At 47.3% G+C, this 23,884-nt stretch overlaps 1 protein-coding gene, 1 long non-coding RNA gene and 1 other non-coding gene across 3 annotated transcripts; all 3 read left to right on the forward strand.

Moving 5' to 3' along the window:
* The first annotated feature begins 6,628 nt into the window (after window positions 1–6,628).
* On the forward strand, window positions 6,629–6,759 carry LOC132648142 (small nucleolar RNA SNORA17). Its single transcript, XR_009586526.1, has one exon. It is a non-coding gene; the product is annotated as a small nucleolar RNA SNORA17 (small nucleolar RNA).
* A 4,385-nt stretch (window positions 6,760–11,144) lies between these two features.
* Window positions 11,145–16,755, forward strand: LOC132647960 (uncharacterized). Its single transcript, XR_009586285.1, has 3 exons — window positions 11,145–11,781; window positions 14,413–14,513; window positions 16,182–16,755. It is a non-coding gene; the product is annotated as an uncharacterized LOC132647960 (long non-coding RNA).
* A 3,222-nt stretch (window positions 16,756–19,977) lies between these two features.
* Window positions 19,978–23,709, forward strand: LOC132648114 (ATP-dependent DNA helicase DDX11-like). The gene is made up of 4 exons (XM_060368779.1): window positions 19,978–19,998; window positions 20,841–20,942; window positions 21,924–22,031; window positions 23,512–23,709. The coding sequence occupies exons 1-4, from the start codon at window positions 19,978–19,980 to the stop codon at window positions 23,707–23,709; spliced, it is 429 nt and encodes a 142-aa protein (XP_060224762.1).
* Window positions 23,710–23,884: the final 175 nt, after the last annotated feature.

The following is a 23,884-nucleotide window of genomic DNA, read 5'->3' on the forward strand; positions in this document are numbered from 1 at the left end:
TCTTTGGATGAAACTGCACATGCAGGGAAGTTTACCGAGGAAGCTTGGTGGAGAAGTAAAGGCAGAGTGAACCTTCTACATGCAGAGAAGGCAGGACCAAGGTGGCTTCACCTCCACTGGGCTTGGGAACCAGATTGGGAGGTGTGCCAGGACAGGAGGGTAGGCACACGCCTGTAGCCTCTCTGGCACCTGCTGGCCCTACCAGGGTCGTCCCTGAGGGCAAGGCTCTGAGTTACATGCACCTGAGCACAGTGAGTGGCCATCAGGTTACTTCCCTTCCTCTGCCCTCACACAGGAAATACGGCAGGTGACATCCTTCACCCTCCAGCTTGCTGTCAGCCCCCAGCAGCAGGCTTACCCCTGGCTGACAGCCTTGGTACTCAGATTTTTTTACCAGTGCCTTCTGGGGGCGGGGGCAGTGGGGCTGACCTGGAGCCCCAGTCTGGGAAGGACAGAAGATGTCTGATCTGTTCTTACTTGTCCTGGTGTCCTGGCTTTGTGGCAAGGCCAGGTTTCTTGGGTCCGGGCCAGCCGCATGTGTTAAGAGGTGAAGTCATAGAGAAGAGCCAGGGATGGAGGTCCAAATTCTCTCCTGAGGCTGGGGACTACAGTCAAGGCAGGGCCTTGCCATCCCTGGCCTAGGGTGACACAGCTTGTTACCAGGTTGGGCTCAGTCACCTTCCCTGAGGAGGTCAAACAGAAAGGGGAGATTTATTCAGTGTGACCCCATGGGGAAGAGAACAGAGAGGTCTAGTTATACCCTCCACTGAGGCTAAGTCCATCTTCGGAGTTCTAACATGAGGTTTAGGTTTATATAAAAGGTAAGAGGTCTGGTCAGAAGATGGCCCTGGCCATCATGGCCAGTCAGAGCTGGATGGAGACAGGCTGCCCTCTGCCTAGCATGGGAGCCTCAGTCTTTTCCTTCTCCCAGTATGAGATCCCCAGGGAAATTCTAGTTCCTGTAGGTACATTAGCTCGACAGTCTGATAGCAAAAGGGAAGGCCCAAGCGTCCCTCGACTATCTCATTCTTGTGGGGATGTTCCCAACACTCGGCTCCTCCTCGGCCCTCTCCCGTTCTCTGAGATGCTGACACTATTTCAAAGGGCTCCTCAAGGAAGCTGCCTTCTCTTGTGTCCAGTGTCACCACGTATTCATGGGACACAGGACCCGATGGCATGAGGTGGTTAGGCCTTCATGGCGTCATCAGCTGCTGTTACCTACCATTTCTACTGACCCTCTGGCTCTCCCTTGTCCCGTCCTGCACCTACCACCTGAAAAGGTGTTTTCCAGCTGAGACCCCGTCCAGGCCAAGGTTTGGCTGACCGCATCTCTGTTCCGTGGGGACCTCAGCTCCAGCAGAGAAGAGGGCATGGTCTGCCAGACCAAGTCATCAGAAGTTAATCCTTCTGATCATCTTTCCTTGGAACACAGAGAAGAGCAGGGCCCCTCAGATGGCTTCTGTCCAGCTGGGGCTCTGGAGGGAACTGCTAATCCAAACGGGGCAAACCCATTACTATTCCAAGCTGCCAGGTCTCCATGGTCCCCGGGTCCAGTCTTATTTCCACCCTTCTACTTGGAATATGTCATCAGCACCTAATCCACCTGGTTTGTTTCCTTTTGTTGGTGGTGGTGGTATTTGTTTTTCGAGACAGGATTTCTCTGTGTAGCCTTGGCTGGCCTAGACTCACTCACTCTGTAGACCAGGCTAACCTTGAACTCACAGCAATCTGCTTGCTTCTGCCTCCCAAGTGCTGGGATTATAGTGTGTGCCACCATTGCCTGGCTGCAAATATTGTTAAGATTAACAGAATGCCAGTAAATCTACAACATTACATGGGGCTTTCAGCCACCCTACATGGTCCTCACCTGCAGGTACCCCTGAGCCACTTTGTCATGGGACTTACCAAAGCCACTAGAGCTCCACACCCCAGTCCTGAGGTCACTGATAAACCCACCTCTTTGTCAACTCTTGGATGAGCAAAGCCTCATCTGACCTGGTGAACAAACATCACACATCACTTTTCCTCTTTAGTTCTTTTGTTATCATTTTAATCTATTTTTTTTTTCTTTACTGTCTGACTTGTTCCATGGGTTCCAAGTTCTTGTGTTGGGTTCAGGATGGAAGTTGAGAAAGCTCACTTCAGCTTAAAGGGAAAGCTTTATTTTCTGAGCTCAGGGAGGTGACCAGTTCAGGATCTGAACTGCTTCTCCAAGGGGAAAGCCGAATTGCATATTTAAAGGGTGAAAACAATACAGCAAGGGGGAGCAGGGTGGGCTGTAGAATTGCTCAGTCATTTTGACATGAGGGGCTGGGCAAGGGAGTTTCCATCAATCAGGATAAGAGTAGGTCCCTGGGCCTGGGAACATGAAGTTGTTTGACCCTGCCAGCAAGATAGAGTGGTTGTCCTTGAGATGTGTGGACTCAGACAACTGTCTCCTTATAAGTTGTCCCTTAGAAGTCTGGACACAGACAACTGACTTCTTACAGCAGAAGCTGTTCAGCTATTGGGAGGTCCCCAGCTTCTCTAGGGCCTCGGACTTTGAACTTAGTTTCTCCCTATGATTACATGGAGTCTGAAAACAAACGAAACAGTAGTGCTTAGAATAAGTTTCTTTTGCTTGTTCCCAACATTTGTATCTGGGAAGGGCTCTTCAGCACAGCTCTGACTAGTACTTTCCTTGTATCCTGCTCATTTTAAGAAACGGCATAACAGCATCTCTGCCTCATCTTTTCTTGCACGAGCAAATTCCCACCGAGTAGCCATCTCAGCCTCAAACATGTTTATGCTACACAAAGCAGTGGTCACACAACTTCTGCTGAGCCTCCTGACCCTTGCTCCTTACTTGTTACTCTCAGAGACCACAGCATCTACCTTAAACCTTTAACCTTTTTAAGAGCATCTCTGTGTACACTCACTGGACCTCACTCGTTAGGCAGGCAGACCATCCTATGCTGCGAGGAGGAAAGTTTTCTGCTTACACTCTTCTTGTGGGTAGAGGATTCAGCCATGGTTGCGTGTCTCAGTATCCACCTTAGGGGATTTGCAGCCGTTGACATACCAAAGACACTACCCCAAACACTGCACTGAGCCATATTGGGATTTCTCTGCAGATTCCTTATCCAGACATTTTCTCTGGATAGAGGACTCAACCTTGGTTGCATATCTCAGCATCCATTGTATGCGTCATGCAACCACTGACATAATAAGATGACATATCTTATCCCAAGCCACATAGGGAAAAGTAGCCATTTGTCTCTCACCCCATGCTCTACCCTCCCTCAGGCTATACAGCCTCAGTTGCTTATCTTGCAACCCATAGCTAGGACCATATAATCACTCCTTTCCCAGGCATCCTTGGTTTTGCCAGTCCCTGCTGAGTGCCAGTTACATTGCGTGATGGTCTTCCTGGGGAGAAATGAACCAGTGTCCGCTCTCCTCAGATAGGGAACTGATGACAGACCGAAGCAGGTATAGCACAAAAGTCCAGCTTGGTGAACCAGTGAGTTCTATTGGGGGTACTTACCGGAGCGGGTACTTACCGGAGCGGAACCGACTCAAAGGCAGCTGCTCTCCCCAAAGCCCATCCCAGCAGGGGAGCAGCTGGAGTGCACTGTGTCACCAGTGGCGTGCAGCTCCACAGGCCAGAGAGTCCTTTTTAAGTAGCTTGGTTGGTCTGAGCCTTTTCCAGGAAGTTCAGCTTACCTGAGTCTCTCGGCAGTCCTCACTATTTATATATGCTTGGGTGTGTGAGGAACCAGGTCAATTTCTGGATTTCCTGAAGCTATTTTGAGTTGTTTTCTTCCTGGGCTTAAGGAGCTTTCCCTAAGGAATGGAATGTTTCACTTTCCCCTGGAACATCTTACTGTTTTATCTCCCTGTAAACACTCAGTGTCTTAATGAGCCTCCCTCCAAGATAGAAGGTTTTAATTTGGAGAAAACTGCTACACAGCACACAGCCGTTACTCGCTAACAGTGTCCCACCCTGGGGGCTTAAAACCAGGTGGGCAGAGTCCCATGTATTGACCTTTCAGGGAAGGTGATGAGGCCAAGTGGCCCTTCCACTACAGTGGGAGGACATGTGTAAATGGTGCTCTGGTGACCTCCCGTTTTTATGACACGCATCTCAGTGCTGGCATCGAGACAAGGCAGATTATTGGCATGCCAATGAGTCCTTTCCAAGCCTCGTGGCTCTGGGGTCCACTACAGAAAACAAGCAAAAAGCGGCCACCCTGGCAGACAGGCAGTTCTAGGAGGTTGCCAAGGCCAGAACCTGTGTTAAGGAGCCCAACTAAACCCACACACTCATAGCGTGAGGTCTGGTTATGTTCTCCCAGCACTGCAGAGGACACAAGTGAGCATCGTCGTGAACAAATGGGGCATGAGACCCCTCAGACATGGCACTGCAGAGAGCCCCAGACCTGTATCTTGCCCAGAGCAGGGCCAAACCGAGAGCCACGGAGCATGAGCAGCGTTCTCCTACCCTGTGCCCTGAAGTGGAGTTAGGAGCTCTTCGGGAAGCTTGGGGAGCAGTCTAGGGGTGGGAGTGGTAATGGCATGCCTGCAAAACAGGGTTCCTATGAGATTACAGATGGTCTTTCTTAGAACAGAAAGAAATGTCTGTTGAAACAGCCTGCCTTCCAACATAGTCTGTCTTGCTCTGGGAGAACAATTTCAGGAAGGAAAGACTGCACTGAAGGAGAGACACAGAGACCCCAAGACTACAGCGTCTTCATTCCCAAGCCGCTCCCATCACCCCTGTAAAGCAGAGGTTCTCTCCCTTTGTTTTGCTGTGACCCTTTAATACAGTTTCTCATGTTGTGATGACCCTCAACCATGAAACTATTTTTGCTGCCACCGCATAACTGTAATTTTTCATTACATAATGTAAATACATACTGAATCATTATATAATGTTATATTTACATTATATAATAATTCAGTATATTTATACTGAAATTGTAACTGTAAAGTAAATATCTGATATGCAGGATACCGGATATGTGACCCCTGTGAAAGGGTCATTGCTCCCGAAGGGATCTAAACCCACAGGTTGAGAACTGCTGATCTAGAGGGTACACTGCGATAATTTGTCTCATGTGCTTGTTGTCAGTCTTGCACTCTGTGACTGCAAGGAGAGGCATGACTAATCCTCCACGCAAGCAGGCGCCCAGCATCACACTGCAGGGAAAGAAAACATTCCAGCACGGGGGAAAGTGCCGTTCAGAGGGGCCAGCTGCCGAATGGGGACAATTTCAGCAGCAAGAAAAGTGACTGTGAACAACTTCAATATACCAAATGAATAAAAACCTACAATTTGATATTCCACCTCCCCAGATTAAACAAACAAACTCAAACAAACAAGAAAAAAACCTCTAAAGCCCTAGGGAGCGTTGGTTGTAGCTCACGGAACACTTGCCGTTCACGTGCCCATGAACGTGCTCTGGGGTCCACTATATTAAACATGAAGAAAGCGACCACCCTAGCAGACAGGTAGTTCTAGCAGGTTGCCAAGGCCAGATCCTGTGTTTAGGAGCCCAATGGTCTAAACCCACACATGTGCTCATAGAGCTCTGGTTGTATCTGTTTCCATTAGCTGCTGCATGAAGCCACTCAGAAGACACTTATGCGAGGCTCCTGTCTGAAAGCAGAGCACAGTATGATTAATAGTGACAGGGTGTTAGCTCTATCCCATGGGTTGGGTCTCAGGTTGGACCACTCATTGTTTGGGGATTCCCTCAATCTCTGCTCCACCTTTATGCCCACACTTCTTATAGGAAGGACAAATCACTGTGATTATATTATACAAGGCAGGAATCTCAATGTGGTTTAGATTTCCATTTCTGTGGTGGCTAGTCAGCTAAACAACTTCATTATACTTATCCTGTTTGAGAACTGTTGAATTTACTAGGCCATTTCCTGACTGTGTTACTTGATTTCCTGTTTCAATTCTTTGAGTTCTTTGTGTATTTTAGATTTTAGACACAAAATACTGATGTTGATCAGTAGAAAGGGCTTGGAGCCAAATGTACCAGCTTCCTTTGCCAGTCCTTAACTTTTCTGTGAACTCTGGATGTGCTTACAGACATTTATATGCAGAGACCCACAGCCAAACAGTGGGTGGAGCTCAGGGAGTCTTGTGGAAGAGTAGGAAAAAGGATAGAGGGAGCCAGAGGGGTCAAGGACATCACTTGTAGACCTACAGAATCAACTCACCTGGGCCCATGGGGGCTCACAGAGATTGAACCACCAACCAAAGAGCATCCATGGGCTTGGCCTAGACACCCTCCACATATGTAGCAGGTATGCAGCTTGGTCATGAGTTGGGTCCCCAAACATTTGAGCGGGGGCTGTCTCTGACTCCGGTGTCTGTCTTTGGATCCCGTTCCCCTTGCTGGGCTGCCTGGCCTGGTTTCTGTGGAAGAGGATGCCATTAGGCTGATGTGACTTGATGCACCAGGTTGGGGTGGTACCCATAGGGGGCCTCCCCTTCACTGAGGAGAAGGGGAGAGAAATGAGGGGAAGCAGGTATGAGGGTGGGACTGGAAGGGAAGGAGGAAGGGGCTGTGATCAGGCTGTAAAGTGGTTAAAGAAATGAATTAATGAAAAGAAGGCAAACAGGATTACCCGTACCCCTAGAAGCACTGCATGTGTGGCTGCTGTGTCACATGTGTGAAGTAGGTGGCAGAGAGGAAAGAGGCCATGTCTAAGCTCAGTGTTCTAACCTGTGAGCATCTCAATGGCTAGTAGCCTAAAGCAAGACTGATATGACCACCAGACCAGCACCATGGGGCCTGAGCAGGGAGCTAGCCTGAGATGACCGCCATCTTGGCACAGGTCCAGATGGGCTCCCAGGAGAGGAAACAAGCCTAAGACTGGAAGAACCCTACCTTGGACCTCAGGGCTCAGGCAGGAGTGATCCCCAGACGGAGGACCCTTGCATGTGTGCCACTAGGCTGGTCTGGGTAAGGAACGAGCCATGATCAGTGCCATGAAGCCTGGGGTGTGGGGGAGAATATGATGCCCAAGATAAACCCTGCCTGGTGCCATAATGCACTTCTGAGATCACTCCTGAGATGATCCCAGACACTCAGAGACCCTGGGACTCAGAGACCACTAAGAGAAGCAGGTAATTGTTGGAGAAATGAAAGAGAAGCAGAAGGGTATGGGCACAATGAAGAGGCAGAACTAGAGACTGCAGGGTAGTGAGGATCAGCCTGATGTGGGTAGCCAGTGATGTCACTTGGGACCAGTGATGTCACAGACCCTGTCCTGTGCTGCCACCAAGCTCCACGTCTGTTACCTCCTGAGGCAAGGCCAACGTTCCTGATCTGGGCTGCTGCTCCAGCACTTGTTGCTGTCTGAGCGCTGTGCAAACCTGGCCTCACCTTCACCTGGGCATCTTGGGAGAGCTAGCCCTGGGGACATGAGAGCAGAGAGCTGACCCAACCATACCCAGCTGCAGTACATGGAAGAGTGGGCTTGCACATTGCAGGGGTGGATGCTGAGTTGGCCCAGAGGATAAGAGAACGAAAGTGCTGGCCCTGCAACTCCTCTTCCTTTCAGTGATGTGGACAAGGGAGAGAAACTCCCCTCCCCCATCCTACTTCATCACCTGTGATAGGAGGGAGAACCTCCTGTGGGGTCATGAGAGCAGGAGAGCTGTGCCTGCCCCTCACCTGCTGCAGCACTCCAGAGAGTGGTCCCTGCACCTGGGCAGCAAGATAGAGCTAGCCCTTCTTGCAGGAGTTGCTAGTGAGGTGGCCAAAGGGCAGGAGAGCGAGCAGCCTGACCAGCTCAGATGACTCTCAGGCCCAGATTGAATTGCCCCACCCCAACATCTAGCCCACTGATGAACTGTAGCAGTGCATGAAGGGTCCAGTCCTGCACAAAACTATAGGATCTCCATGACAAAGAACAACAGGATATCCAAGAGGAGTCCCAGTGAGGTTCCAGCATTGATGGAGTAGCAGAAACTAGAGGCTTCCTACCAGATTAACAGGTCATAGCAATGAACATTTACAAGCAAAGACACAAGTGGGACACTCTGTGATACACTACAGCTTACAAAACAAGATTTTTTTTTTCCCTCTGGGGAGGGTGTGTTACAAGTGTGGAAGGTGGGTATGAGGGGAGAGGGAGATGAGTGGGATTGGGGTGCATGATGTGAAATTCACAAATAAAATGTTAAAAAAAAAAAAACAGAACTCCCAAGAAGACTTAGGAATCTCAAGGATGAAGGGCAGAAAGATTGCAAACCCAGAGGTGATAGGTAACATCAAGGGCACTCAACAGGGCTGTTACCAGTATGAACTCAGTGATTGTGACAGCATGCAGGAGAGCTGACAAGCTCAACCAGGAAGAATCCAGCACAGAGGAGGGGACATACACATGAAATCCCACCTCAGGCTTGAAAGTACTGGCACCTGACAGCGGCTGGGAAGGGCAAAGTCAGTTTTCTGATGCTGAGCCCTGTTAGGTCAAACATCAACCAAGACAGATTTTACCACTAAGAAAAGTTGGGAAACTTGATGGAGAGAGGAAGACGATCAGGAGGAGTGGGAGAAAGGAGAGAGGGAGGACAAAGAGGAGAAACAGGAGGAGGAGAAGGAGGAAGACTACCCCTCAGAGTTGGTTGGTGTCCCCTACCATTGTGTATCCCTTTCCTCACATTGGAACATCTGGTCCTACCGGGAAGCTCCTTCAAAAGGAAGGGAAACAATTCCAAAGATATTAAGGAAGTTCCTGAATCTAACAAGATTCTCTAGGTCCCTCCTTCCCAAGATGTAAACAAGCCAAGCTGCTCAAAGTCACCGTCAGAGAAGTCAAGCTACAAAGAGCCCTGAGACCACATCAGCTACCTGGTAGAGGCAGGAAACAGCCTTGCTGCCTGGAGGCTTAGACCTACAGAGAGTTAAAATGCACTCTTCCACCCATTGAGCCGTGGCCAGGCTGTGCAGTGTGCTCCAGGTTCCCAGCTTTTGTGAGCATGTCACCCCTGCTGCGGTGGGCTTTGGCGATGCAGCTGTCTTTCAGTCAATTCTGTCCTCGTGAGTCATCCCCCACGTTTGTTCTTATAAATGAGAATAATACATCTTATTGGACCATGAAGCTGGACTTGGCAGTATCCTTACTTTGTTGTTGGTTTCCTCTCTGGGGTGAGTAGATGTGTCTGTTGCATATTCCCAGGGAAGTTCTTGAAGGAACCCACACGTGGGATTGCTACCTATATGCCTTGGTATTAGGTACAAACTGCACCGAAACATCTCTCTTCACAGAGGGATCCTTTAGTAGGCAAGGAAGGAAAGAAAGTGGCAGATTTCTGACTCAGGCAGCAAACAGCAACAACCTTGTGGATGTGATTTTGATCATGAAAAGCTGGTTTGTTTTGATCCAAAGGGGGCTTTTGATTGCTGGACTTCAATACTTTGATAGCTGGGCCTTGGTGGTCAGCCTGAGGAAGAAGACGTAGCCAAGTAAGAGAGTAGACTTTGGTTGCTAGCTGTAAGTATGTAATGTAAGGTCTTTAGCAAGGAAGAAGAAATGGGAGAAGGGCCAGGCCTGCCTGAGCCGTGTTTGCAAGCTGGTGCCTGCTAGAGACACTTTTGGTTTTGTCACACAACAGGTGTAAGGGTTGGGAGGGTGGAGAGGGTGCTTACCGGAGTGGTTGGTTGAGGGGATGATAGAATTCTCAATGAAAGTATTGTTTAAAAGAAAAGGAAACAGAGCATTGAATGCTGTCAGGGAGGTGGACAACGGGGCCCTTAGACACTGCTAATGGGAATGGAAACCAGTCTAGCCACTCTGGCAGAGAGTATGCAGGAGTCTCAAACCACACTGTAAACAGATCTTCCATATGGCCCAGCTGTACTACACCGCAGTTATTTGGCCAAAGGACCCCAACAGATCCCAAGGTACTCCACATCAGTGGTCACTGTAGCACTAAGCACAAAACCCAATCAGTAAAACAAGATGTCCATCCACAGAGGCTGGGACAAGGAAAATGTGGTAAACATCCAAGATAGGATTAGAAGTAACTGATCAAAAACATGGGGGCAACTGAAGAAGATCCTACTAAGCCAATCAAGCCAGGTGTAGTCCTAGATGCTATCTGAATACATTAAATCCTTATACATACAAGGCACAGAGCTGAAGTAATACTGTCTATAGAAAAGAGAGAGAAAATAGGACTGTGAGATACAAAGAGCAATCATCTCAACATGGACACATACAAAGTCTTTTCCAAAAGTTTGTGGGCTGGAGAGATGGCTATGTGGCGAAGAGCTCTCATTGCTCTTGCAGAGGACCTAGGTTTGTCTCCTAGCAACCACATGCTGCCTAACCCTCTGCAACTCCAGTCAAGACCACTCATCAAGGCTACACTGTTAGGACTGGAGAAACAGCTGAACAGTTAAGTGCACTGGCTACTCCTACAGAGGACCTGGGTTCCATCCCCAGCACCCACATGGTTGCTCCCAACCTTCAGTGACTCCAGTTGCAAGGGATCCAGTCCTCATCTGGTCTCCAAATGCACTGAACTCACAGACTACAGCCATACATTCAGGCAAACATAAATACACAGAGAGACAGACACAGTACTCTTTAAATCAAACAAAAGTTTATACACTAAGACCCCATCTCCAGAAACAATTTTAACATGCCAGAATAAAAATGACCATGTAGAGCTTCAGATGCATTGGAAGCTGGGAGAATGGAGCTGACAAAAGAGGCTGACTAAGGTCTCCTGCAATAGCCAACACACACACACACACACATATTGGTTTTTGACATGAGGTTTCTCTGTGTATCCTTATCTGTCCTAGACTCACTCTGTAGACCATGCCGGCCTCAAATTCACAGACATCCTCCTGCTTCTGCCTCCCAAGAGCTCTGGGATTACAGGCATGTGCCACCACACCCAGGTATAATTATATATGGATATATTTTTGAGTTAATTTTGTATCCAGCCACTTTGCTCAAGGTGTTTATCAGAGATAGGAGCGCTGGTAGAACTGGGGGGGGGGTGTCACTTAACTATACTATCATATCATCTGAGAATAGTGATAATTTGACTTCTTCCTTTCCAGTTTGTATCCCCATGCTCTCCTTTAGCTGTCTTATTGCTCCAACCAGATCTTCAAGTGCCATATTGAATAGATACTGAGAGAGTGTGCAGCCTTGTCTTAACCCTGATTTTAGTGGAACTGCTTTGAGTTTCTCTCCATTTGATTTGATGTTAGCTATTGGCTGGCTGTATATTGCCTTTATTGTGTTTCCATAGTAGGCACCTTGTATCTCTGGTCTCTGCAAGACCATTTCTTTCTTTTTAATTTTATTAAATTTAGTGATTGATTGATTTGTTCATTTTACATCTTATCCCAGCCCCTCTCTCCCCTTCTCTCAGTCCCAGCCCACACCTCTTTCCTCTTTCCCCCCTCCCCTTCTCCTCAGAAAAGGGGAGGCCCCTTCAACTTACAGCTCACCCCAGCACATCAAATCACATCAGGACTAAACACATCCTCTTCCACTGAGGCCAACAAAGCAGCCAAGTTAGGGAAAATGATCCAAATGCAGGAGCAGAGTCCATATCAGATACAATCCCCACTCCACTTGCTAGAGAACCCACATGCACATAAACGTGTTTCCAAGGTAAGAACAGAAACACAAAGCACAGCATTGAGAACTAAAACACGTATGTCTTGCTTTCTTAACTAGGTTGGGAAGAAAACAGAAAAGTTGTATCTCGCGCTGTAGAGAAGAGCACATAAACGTGTTTCCAAGGTAAGAAGCTGCCCATTAGTTACATATGTGTTGTGTGCTTAGGTCCTGTCCATGCATGCTATTTGGCTGCTACTTCAGTCTCTGTAAGCTCCCACGGGCCTAAGTTAGTGGACTCTATTGGGCTTCTTGAGGAGTTCTGGAACCTTCTATCCTCCTCCCCCACTCTTCCATAAGATTCCCTGAGCTCTGCCTAATATTTGGGTGTGAGTCTCGGCATCTATTTTGATCCGCTGCAGGGTGGAGCCTCTCAGAGGACAGTTATGCTAGTGTCCTGTCTGTAAACATAGCAGGGTATCATTAAGAGTGTTGGGGGTTGGCTCTATCCTATGGGCTAGGTCTTAGGTTGGGGCAGCCTTGGGTTGGCCATTCCCTCATTATCTGCTTCATCTTCATCCCTGCATATCTTGTAGGCAGTATAAATTTTGGGTTTTGTGGGTGGGTTGGTGCCCTCCTCGCTCCACTGAGAGTCCTTGCCGCTAGGAGGTGGCCACTTTAGTCTCCAGGCCACCCCCCCAGCTAAGAGTCTCATCTAGAGTCACCCCATGTCCTCCAGGAGCCTACCCTGTCACAGGTCTCCAGCTTGTCTCAGAGATGCCCTTCCCCTCAGTTTCCCTTCTCTCTCCCAGCCCTCTTGCCTCCCACCCCTACTCTGCCCACATGTGATCCACACCCTCTCCCACCCAGTTCCCTCTCTTCATCAACTTCCAATGTCTATTCTATTTCCCCCTCTGAGTGGTATTCAAGTATCTTTCCTTGGGCCTCCTTGTTACTTACCTTCTTGGGTCTGTGGATTGTAGTATGGGTTATCCTGTACTATACAGCTAATGCCCACTTATAAGTGAGTATGTATCATGTGTGTTTTTGTGGATCTGGATTACCTCACTCAGGAAGATCTCTTCTAGTTCCCATCATTTTCCTGCAAGTTGCATGATGCCTTTGTATTTAATAGCAGAGTGGTATTCCATTGTGTAAATGTACCGTAGTTTCTTCATCTATTCTTCAGTTGAGGAATAGTGCTACCTGAAGATCCAGCTATACCACTCCTGGGCATATAGCCGAAAGATGCTCAACCCTACAAGGACATTTGCTCAAATATGTTCATAGCAGCTTTATTCATAATAGCCAGAATCAGGAAAGAACCTAGATGTCCCTCAACTGAGAAATGTACCTAAAATTTTATTTACATAACGGAATACTGCTCAGCATATAAAAACAAGAAAATCATGAAAATTTCAGGCAAAATTTCAGGAACTTGAATTTTGTATCCAGCCACTTTGATGCAGGTGTTTATGAGTGGGTTCAGTTTGTTTTTATGGTGGATTGCATTGATGAATTTTCATATGTTGGACCATCCCTGTAACCCTGGGATGAAGCCTACTTAATAATGGTGGATGATCTTTTTGATGTGTTCTTGGTTTTGTATTAATTGAATTTTCTTTTGTTTTTGTATCAATGCTCATAAGGAAAATTGGTCTGAAATTCTTTTTGTTTGTTGAGTCTTTGTGTACTTTAAGTACCAAGTTGACTACAGCCTCATAAAATGAGCTTGGCCATGGTTCCTGTTTCTATTTTGTGGAATAGTTTGAGGAGTATTGGTATTAGCTCTTCTTTGAATGTCTGGTAGAATTCTGTGCTAAAACCATTTGGCCCTGGCCTTATTTTTGTAAGAATTTTGATAACTGCTTCTATTTCCTTAGGGGTTATAAGTCTATTCAAATTGTTTGCTGGATCTTGATTTAACTTTGGCAAGTGGACTCTATCAAGAAAATTTTCCATTTCATTTAGATTTACCAATTTAGTGGAGTACAGGTTTTTGAAATAGGACCTAACGATTCTTTGGATTTCCTCAGTGTCTGTTGTTATGTTCCCCTTTTCATTTCTGATTTTGTTCATTCAGGAACTGTCTCTCTGACCTTTAGGTAGTTTGGCTCAGGGTTTGTCTGTCTTGTAGATTGTCTCAAGGCATCAGATCTTGTTTTGTTGATTCTTTGTTTCTAATGTATTGATTTCAGCCTGGGTTTGATTATTTCAGACCGTCTGTCTATCCCTCTTGGGTGTGATTGCTTCTTTTTGGTCTAGAGATTCCAGGTGTGTTGTTGTTAGTATGGGATCTCACCAATTTCCTTATGAAGGCACTTAATGGTATGAAGTTTCATCTTAAAACTGCTTTCATTGTGTCCCATCAGCTTGGCTATGTTGTGCCATCACATTCACTGAATTCTGGAAAATGTTGAACTTCTTTCTTAATTCTTCCTTGACCCAGTGTCATTGAGCAGAGAGTTGTTCATGTTCCAGGAGTTTGCACTCTTTCTGTTGTTTCTGTGCTTGAAGTTCAGTTTTAATCCATGGTGGTCTGATAAGATACAAGGGGTTATTTCAATTTTCTTGTATCTGTTGAGGCTTTCCTTGTGACCCAATAGATGGAGAATTTTGGGGAAGGTTCTGTGAGGTGCTGAGAAGAAGGTATTTTCTTTTCTGTGTGTGTGGAAACTGGGTAGATCTCTGTTAGGTTCATTTTGTTTCATAACATCTGCCAGCATTTACCTCTCTGCCTGGTATGGGCCCTTGGCTAACTAGGGCAAGAAAAGTGTGAAAAGCATTGTCTAAGGATGGCCTTCCACCTGTTCTCAGATGCTGCTGTCTCAGATGGGAGCCCTGAGGGCATCATTCTTGCCCTGGGTTCTGAAGATACCTCGACCCCAGTTGCACACAGAAGAAGAATCCCTAAGGTGGTGAGCGCAGATATCAGCTACCTTGTCTTCTTGTCTCATCCCTTCTTTTGCTTTTACCTTGCGTGAGAAGGTGGTCCTCACAGACTGTGTTTAGATAGTCCAAACTGCAGCATCTAGGACTTTAGCATGCCCACAGTGAAAGCTTCTGCCTGCTTTGAAGCCTCTGGGCAACACATATTCCCTTAGGGGAGGGTTGGTGGGGATGAGTGCTTCTGAGACCTTGTCTGGGTTCTGAGGTTGGAACCGATCAGTCCCTGTTGTTTTCATCACAGGAAGCCAGGGGGCTCTGGGATGCTCTCAGCATTCTGATACCTCTCTCATGTTCACAGATGTCTGGACACATGGAGTCCAGACATCTGGTCCAGAATTCACCAGTGCAAGCAATTTAATTTCTAAAACCAATACCAATTTAAAATAAAATTTATCTTTTTAGTCTAGAAGGAAACAAAAATCATTTGACTACTTTTTTTTTTTTCTGACCCAGACCACATGGCTATCTCAAGATGGCGGTCACATTACGTTTCACGTGGCAATTTCAAGATGGCAGTGAGGCATATCACATACCACACGGCAACGTATATCGTTCCTTTTTAAACATGTGAGCTTATAGACCTTATAAACACTTAGGCACACATACACGTTTTAAACAAGAGTTTGAATTTAACCTTTAAACATACACAATTACTTTTGATCATATTAACCATGACCTACAGAGCATAAGATTAGTCAAAAACAGACATGATGGCCATACAAACAATTAAACAGAAAAACAAAATTTTACTTCCTCCAGCACTTTCTTTTTAAGCCAGAAACACAAAGACAAAACAACAGATTCTGCTGCTACTTCTGTCTCTGTGGGAGCAACCCACTTTCTAGGCCTATCAAACAGATTTGGGACCCCATGTCCCTCACAGTGCTATTGGTGAGCACTGCCCCGCTGGGATCTGGGACGTCTCCCAAGATCCCCGTGGCCTCAGTCTGCTGGCTTCTCAGATGGTGTACTGTGACAGGATGGATCCCTGGCCGCGCACTGAATACTACCTTGAGATCTCAAAAACACACAGAATGACAGAGCAGAGACACAGAACTTGGCCAAGAAAAATGCACTTACCCAGGCTTCTGACCCTCCAGCTCAGGAGTCCTGCAAGGTCTTGGGGATCCTGAACAAGCCCCAAATTATGATGTACTCAAATCTCAATACCCCAAAAGACCACCACCAGGAGTCGAGTCTGTTGCAAACCACATGAGGATCTTTTTAGTATAAATCATTACAAGCTGCAGCTTGGGCTCACACCCCCCACTGCCAAAAATGGTGAGACCCAAGAGCCCCGAGCCAGGTTAGTTGGGTGCTTTAAAAATTCTGGTCCTTCCCAGCGTGTCCTAGGCAGGGGCAATTCTTGCCTGGCAAGCATCTTGGTCAAAATGCTACATTTGAATTGATTGGCTATAGGAAGGTCCCCAAACCATTAATGATCTGGTGTCCCTCCCTAGGGGGATGTGCCTGTTTCCTAGCAACATATCTCTAGTTAGTAGGGAAAGAATGCAGTAAGGTGGGTTCTTTCCCTCAGGACATTGCTGGACTTCTCCACCCACCTAGTTCAGGCCTTAAATATTAGTAATTGCTGCTGATTTTTAATGCTTTGGTCTCACATTACCTTCTCTTCAAAGGACAAAACTTAAAAGAGACAGAGGCGAAGATCATCAGAGGTACATATGATTGGGATCATGTTTATCCACCACTTGAAAACCTCCTTTTCCAAATGCTCACCATTATCCCGGAGAGGAGGCCGTCCATTGAAGACCTTGAGAAACACCCATGGGCAAAAATATGAAGAAGTAAAGGTGCCAAGTGAGACCTACACAGACTCAAAATCGTGGACATGCTCTGTGATCTTGGGTTTAATTCCAATGCCAATTATGGCTTTGTACCTCATATTGAAGGAAAAGCCAAGAAAGGGGCTTGAGCTTGGCAGCTCCATGGAAGCCAAGCCTTTGGACCCTGGACCCACGCCACCCTCCACCCCAGCACATGCGTCTGTCTCTAGTCTTCCCCTAAAGCGTATCACCAGTGCCCCCAACCTTTGGCCTCCTCCATGCCCAGCCCTCAGCCCAGAAGCAGCCTGTTGCCAGGACACTGCCAAGGAAGAAGCTGGTCAGAAGTTCCTCCCTGACTCCGATTGCTATATGCTTCTCCCAGAACAACAGCCTCATTTGTACCTATATTCCCCTGTGCCATGCTGTGACTTTCTTCCATTTCTTAGTGTCTTTGCTTTCTACAATAAAAACATAAATTCACTTAAAAATATATATTTCTGCTTCATAAGAGAGAGAAGGTTGTTACCTCTATGCTGGGTGCAGGAAGAGACAGACATCAAGGCAACTAAATGACCCTGAGACTGTGGATATTTCCCCCAGGGGCTGCAGATAGAGAGGAGCCATAGGATGACTACCCCAGCAGCCAAAAGTCAAGGGTAGCTTCACTTAGTGGGCACTGCTGGGCCTGCATGTGCTGGCCCATTCCTGTTTAGGGACCCAGGGGACAGAGAATAGAGACCTAATGGGTATCCTTTCCTGTTATCTTACCGGCTGCATGGTGCCACCTGCAATGACCACTGCTCGGCATTCCCTCACCGCCTGGGCAAAGTGTACAGCTGGGTTCAAGTCAGTTGCTCTGACCAACCCTGCCTGAAAGAGAAACAGACTCATGGGGCAGGAGAGAAGGTAGCTTATTTGCTAAGTGACTTACTCCCCTTCATCTCTGTAGATGTTCACAAATCTAGACAGCAGTCATCTTTGGCACCTTTCTTCCATTTGTGCTCCACACCCAAATGGTTTTATGTTCAGCACCTAAAATAGCTCTTGAATCATTTTCACTGCCACAGGTAGGAATTTTATAGGATGGATGATGGTGAGGAACAGAAATCATTCTCTTAATGCTTACTGGATGATAAGCAGACAGGAGCTTGCAGAGACCCTGAGTACCCCTCCGTTAAAGTCTTCCAAAGCAGCATCAATAAGATGCAACCCCTGAGGCTCTTGCTTTTCAGTCCGCCATCCCACTGATAGAACTAGAGAGCAGCATCCTGGCTGAGGAATCGGTGATGAGCAAGGACAGAAGCCATCTTCTTCAAGATGGGTCTCCAGAGTTCTCACACTTGCTGAATAGCCATTGACCCTGAGAGGACAGGACCTCTTCCCACATCCCCATATACGAGGCCCTGTCTTCAGAGGGATTCTAGGCCCAGGCATTTAAAGGAGAAATCTGTGTCACTCTCTACAATGTCAGGCCCGAGAAGAAATAGTCCCACTATCCTAGTTTCCATTGACCTCCACACTGTATGTTTATGATGATGTAGATCAGGTTGTGTGCCTTGGTAAAGGTAACTACCTAGTGTCCTATGTCCTGCCAGATGGCTACCCATAGCCACTTCTGGTAGGATAGCAACACCACCCCCAGGGGAGAATTTGGAAGAGGGAAAGATGAAGAAAAGTGAATCCCAAGTACCTTGAACACAGGCCAACCCATTGCTTCCTGGGGACCTCTGAACCAAGAACTCGCTGCAAAAGATATATTACTAGGCAAAAGGGTGAACTTCTCAAGGACAGAGAGAGGACAAATGTCCTCAGGAGGAAAGGACACAGGACCAATTACAGAAATGGCCAGCCACCAAGAAAAGCCCAACAAGCATAGGTGCCTGAGTCTCAGTGAACCAGGCTGGTTATGGTGAGGATCACACAACCCCATACCACACTGCCAAAAAGGCACGATACCAGAAAATACACCTAGGGTTTGGCCCAGCAATGTTTCTCTGGGCTCAGGCAGCCTGTACGCTATCTCCATAGAAGAAGGGAAGAAAAATGGGAACTAGCACACATGTTCTCAATTCTGTGTCTATATCTCTCATTGCCATTCACAACTTTGCCAGACTAGAAAGCTAGAATCCTGAGAGTCATATCAGCCTGTAATGGAACCAACCCCACATTCAAGCACAATGGGAGTCTAGTTCCATGGCATGTGTGGGTATTATTGAGCTTTTGTTGTTGCTGTGATAGACTCCCCCTTTGTCATTGTTTTAAGGCTTCTGGTCCAGATGAGCAGGTTTCTGTTTCATGAGCTTCACTTGTGAGTGAAGCAGGCAACCCAGATGGGAGGGACTTGATCACTTCTGCATCTCACAGCTCCTGTCAAGGGAAGTCCTGGTGGCCCAGGTGCTGCAGCCTGGAGTTAGACCTCAGATAGGCACAGTAACATAGGTATCAGTGTCAGGGTGAGTACAGGACCTGGCATGGCCTTTAGGGGACTAGAACAGATGTCTCCCCAGCTGGGGTCCTGTGCAGGATCAATGTGGGAACTCTGATTAGTTGAGATAGGCTGGGTGTAGCCCTGTCTACGTGGTAAATGAGCATACAGCTCCAGTTTGAAACCAGCACGTTTGCTTCGAGGAAAGTGGACTAGTGCACTAGTGTGTGGAGTCAGCAGAGTGAGGCCTGCTGAGGAGCTGTTAAATTACGAAGGAGGCTTAGAAAGCTTGGGGCTTGAGGGCTCTCAAGCTCAGTGGGCTGGGTGAGGGGACCGTATGTACTAGAGGGAAGGCTCAAGTATGAGATAGCCCAGGAGAGAAAAGACCCAAGGTTGAAGCAGGTACAGGTCTCTGTAGGACTCAGAGCCCAGTTAGTCCTGGATGGATGCCATAGTCAGTACAGCAGGATGCTGGGAAGGGATTAATTAAGCCAGAGTGATATGTCCATTTCTAGTACAAGGAAGGTCCTTCAAGCATTAAGGCTCATACCTATTTCCCAGTGGCACAAGGATTAAGACAGCTTTATTGCTGTTCCTGGAAAGGCTGTCACAGGTCCCACATGTCTTGTGCTCTGTGGACACTGTGGTTATCACATCGACTATCTATATTCAACACACCTGTTTGACTTTACTTGCAGCCACCCTTTGCCAGACACCAGTTGGGCAGCTGTTTTGGCTTCCTAAATGCACCAAGTCTCCCCTCAGTTGTGAATGTTCAAAACACCCTTCTCCTGCTGTGGCAAATGTCTTCGCGCCCTTCAAAGCTCACTTCAGTTGTCTGTGTGGCCTCTGTCAGGCCTCATTCTTTCTCCCTTGGCCTTTTTAGAATGGGTCTTGGCCTTGAGTGCTAGTTGGCCTTGACTCAAGCTGCTTCTCCTGCCTCTCTATCTACAGATCTATAGACTGAGATTCAGTGTGTGTCATTAAGTCTAGCCCCCAGCGTTTCAGCTGAGCTTTTCATGAGGCATTTCCAGGGAAGAACCAGGTCTTTACATAAGCTGCCATTTCCAGAACCGAGGTCACATTTGGCACATCTGTACTCCGAGGACGTTAGTTGATCTGAGTGTACACACAAGCTACTTTTTTGTCTCATTCTGAGAAGTCCAGAAATACTGTTGACATGGGGTCTTCGATTGGCCTTTACTTAATTATTTACAGCTGAGTATGAGGAGGCGTATCTTACTGGTAGTAGAGGGTTTTTGGTTTTCATTGTATTGGCTAATGGCTGACAGTCACCACCTCTCTGTCTCTACACAGGGTATATAAAATACTTTAGTTCAGAATGTACCATGTAGTTGCTGGGAATTGAACTCGGAGCAGCCAGTGCTCTAAACTGCTGAGCCACCTCTCCAGCCCAAACTATCGTCTTATGTTCCACCAGGCAGGGGGGCTTCATTCAGGAAATGTGCACAGTGTTTGTTGTAGTCAGGCTCCGGCAGCTCCTGGGGCTCAGCAGAAACAAGAGAAGCCTGGTTTTTGGTTTGTACACGTGACAGGAGACATAGTAGGAGCAAATCACTTTGACATAGGTATCGTCCTAACAAGTAGGGCAGGGCAAAGTCTCAGTCACACGCCAGGAGGGTAAGGAAGAGGCAGCAGTGTGCATGCTGGAATAGTGTAAGGGGAGGGCAGACTAGATAGAGGTCAGAGTTAAGGCCATGAGGTAACAGAGGGGAAGTTCTGAGGGAACCCAGAGGAATCCGTTTTACAGCAGAGTGGCCTGTGGGTGTGGAGGACGCCTGTGCCACTGGTCAGAGGTTACATCTAGGTGTTGTGCATGTGAAGTGGCTTTAAGGACAACAGGTCTTTTCCCCCTCTCAACTGTGTTTTCTAGGTTTTATAGACCTGAGCATTGGTGAAGGCGGATATAGATCTTGGGCTGGTGTCCTGAGGAGCAGGGCTTGTCAGTTCCCTGGGACGTGTCTTTGTTGTATTCAGAGTTTGCCCCTCAGCCCTGTTGTCTTCTGAGGAAAGGGCCACCTTCCTGCTTGTCAGTGAGCACCCAGAGCACGTTACTGTGCTTTTAGGTATTTGGTTGTCCCGAGGGTGCTGCGCAAAACTCACCTCCATGTTTGTCTCTTAGAGTGGATGAGGATGAGGACGACCTGGAGGAAGAACACATAACCAAGGTAGGCTGTATACTCCTGATGCTTCTAGAGGCAGGAGAGGGGAGCCTCTAGGTCCAGGACTCTGTTCTAGCACTGCCTTGGCCTTGCCTCTGAGGTGTGTGCTTCCCAAATGCAAAGTATGGCTTCTGGGTGCTCCCTTGACTGGCTGGACCTCAGAGGGGACGCCTTGGAAGGAGCAGCCATTCTGGACCCAGGACACACAGGATTTCCTTTTCCAAAGAGCAAGGGAGGAGTAAGCAAGTATGCCCTCCTTATTCTTGGACTTTCGTGTGTGCTTCTCTTGCTTGTATTTAACATGTTGAGTGCACTAAGCTATGTATGGCCTGATACCTCTCTATTTTTAAAGTACATGGTTTCAGTGGTTTCAGCCTGGTGCAGTGGAACACGCTTTTAATCCCAGCACTTGGGGAGGCAGAGGCAGGTGGATCTCTAAGTTCAAGGCCAGCCTGGTCTACAAAGTGAGTCTAGGACAGCCAAGGCTACACAGAGAAACCCTGTCTTGATAAAAACTAAACCAAACCAAACCGAACCAACAACAACTACAGCAACAAAAAAAACCCATAAAAACCTCCACCTAAGATTTCTCTTTTCTGTTGAAAGTGCCCTTTACTGCTCTTCTCTCCTCACTCTGCTGAATTCCAGGACGGCCAGAATGTGCACCTCGGGCTCCACCTTTCCCTTCGTGGCTTATTCTTCAGAGGGCTGAGGATCATTGCCATATCAAGAATCAGCAGTGTTGGGAAAGAGACTCCTCGGGTTGCTAGCTCTTACTGTGGTTTGACTTGAGCCTGAGTGTAAATTGTGGGAGAGCTGAATCCTAGGCACGGCTAGTCCCTCATCCAGTGTTAGCAGACCTGAGGTGATTTTTCTGTCGTCTCAAGAGCCTGGACTTGTAACCGCCCTCCCTCCTCTTCAGGATCTCAGGCCAGGCTGGGCTCGTAAGACTCCCCTCTTTGAATTTCCTTCCTTTCTTCTGATCAGATTTATTACTGTAGTCGGACACACTCACAGCTGGCCCAGTTTGTGCATGAAGTACTGAAGAGTCCTTTTGGCAAGGAAACACAGCTAGTCTCCCTTGGTTCTCGGCAGGTAAGCATAGGGAAGTGTTCTTGTCCAGACAACCTCCTCCTGTGTCCTTGTCTCTTGGTCCAGGCATGAAAAAAAGGTGGGCAGAGGCAAGGTGGGCATGGGGAGCATTGCGCCCTTGCTGGCCTTACTGGTCTTTAGAAGGTGCAGGAGACACACTGGGCATTGGGCCCTTCCTGTGTCCTTTAGCCTGCACCATTTGTGTTCTTTATCTTTAAAAAACACTCATCAGTATTCAGTACCAAAGATGTGCTGAACTAAGCAATGCTGAGAGTGGGAGAAAGAGTCCTCCCCAAGGAAGAGCACACCATTGGTCATCCAAAACCAAAAGGTCAAGCCCTGAACACACGCCTGCAAGTAACATTATACAGACCGAGCAGGCTAAGTTTAGGAGTATATGATATGGGCATCTACATAGTACATACACATATATAGAGATATAATATCAGTTAATCGAAAAGAGGCCATGAATTTGAAAGAGAGCCAAGGAGTGTTTGGAGGGAAGAAAAGGAAGGAGAGAAATAATTATAATCTCCAAAAAATAGAAATAAACATGCTGTACTGTTGGCCCTCTCTCTCTCTCATCCGGGCCCTGAGAGCACAACAAAGGACAGTATATTTTGTTCAATAAATTGCAAACTGTTCCTGAGAAACCCCCCAGCAACCTCACCCTTTGACTGGGGAAAAAACAGAATATCAGCAATTTAAAAAGCTCTCCTACAAGTCGGTTGTGGTAACATTCCTGTTATCCCAGCACATGGGATATAGAGGCAGGCGGGTTTCTGAATTTGAAACCAGCCTGGTCTACACAGTGAATTCCAGGACAGCCAGAGTTTCACAGTGAGACCTTGTCCCAAACCTCCCAAAACAACAACAGCAACAACCAAAACCCCAAAACCAACCAACAAACCAGCCAGCCAAAACCCCCAAAACGTCTCATACCCAAATGGGGCCAGTGTTCTCTCTTTGTCTTTAAAGAAGCAAGCTTCAAAAAGCTCTAAAATTGGCTGGAGAGGTGACAGTGCATAAGAGCACTTACTGCTCTTCCAAAGGATCCAGGTTCAATTTCTAATCTGTAACTCTAGCTGTAGGGGATCTTACGCTTTTTTCTGGCCTTCTTGGTGACCAGACATGCACATGGTGCACAGACATACATGCAGATAGGAGACACACGCACACACAGAATAAATAAATCAGGACTGACCAATACAAAACACTGGGTTGGCATGTTTGCAGAGAGCAGCTTTAGGTGATGAGTTTTATGTGGTATGTCTTGGGTACAAACAAAAATTTCTTTTGTTCAGGAAGGCCGAAGAGCAATTTAGTGGTCAGATTTATATTAATGGTCCATTCTGTAAGCAAGGAGAAGCAGGTCAAGATGAGACAATGTCTCGAGTTGACTGAGGGTAAATGTGGTGGTAGAGGTTTTGCCCAATGTGAATGAAGGCCACTGCTTTTCCTCTTCTTTTCCCCTGCCTTATAGAACCTTTGTGTGAATGAAGATGTGAAAAACCTGGGTTCTGTGCAACTTATGAATGACCGCTGCATGGATATGCAAAGAATCAAACATGGTATGCACAGGGACCTTGTTCTGAGCTATGCTGGACAGAGTGGAAGTGGCAGAAATGTGCTGGAGTTCACAACAGGGCATGACAATGAAGACTTTGTTAACCGGAGATAGTGGCCAAGTAGGCCCTGGTTTCTTATTCAGGTCCCTTTTCGGGCAACAAGAGTGTTCATGCTTCCTAAGGGACCTGGCCTAGCGATGTTTGTGCTGCCTCTTTATGGAGAGCATAAAGTAAAATCCCAGAGTGTTCTCATAAGTCACAGTAAGCAGCAGTTATCTACCCAAAGGA

The sequence above is a fragment of the Meriones unguiculatus genome, chromosome 15 (assembly GCF_030254825.1).
Source record: "Meriones unguiculatus strain TT.TT164.6M chromosome 15, Bangor_MerUng_6.1, whole genome shotgun sequence".
Classification (NCBI taxonomy): Eukaryota; Metazoa; Chordata; class Mammalia; order Rodentia; family Muridae; genus Meriones; species Meriones unguiculatus.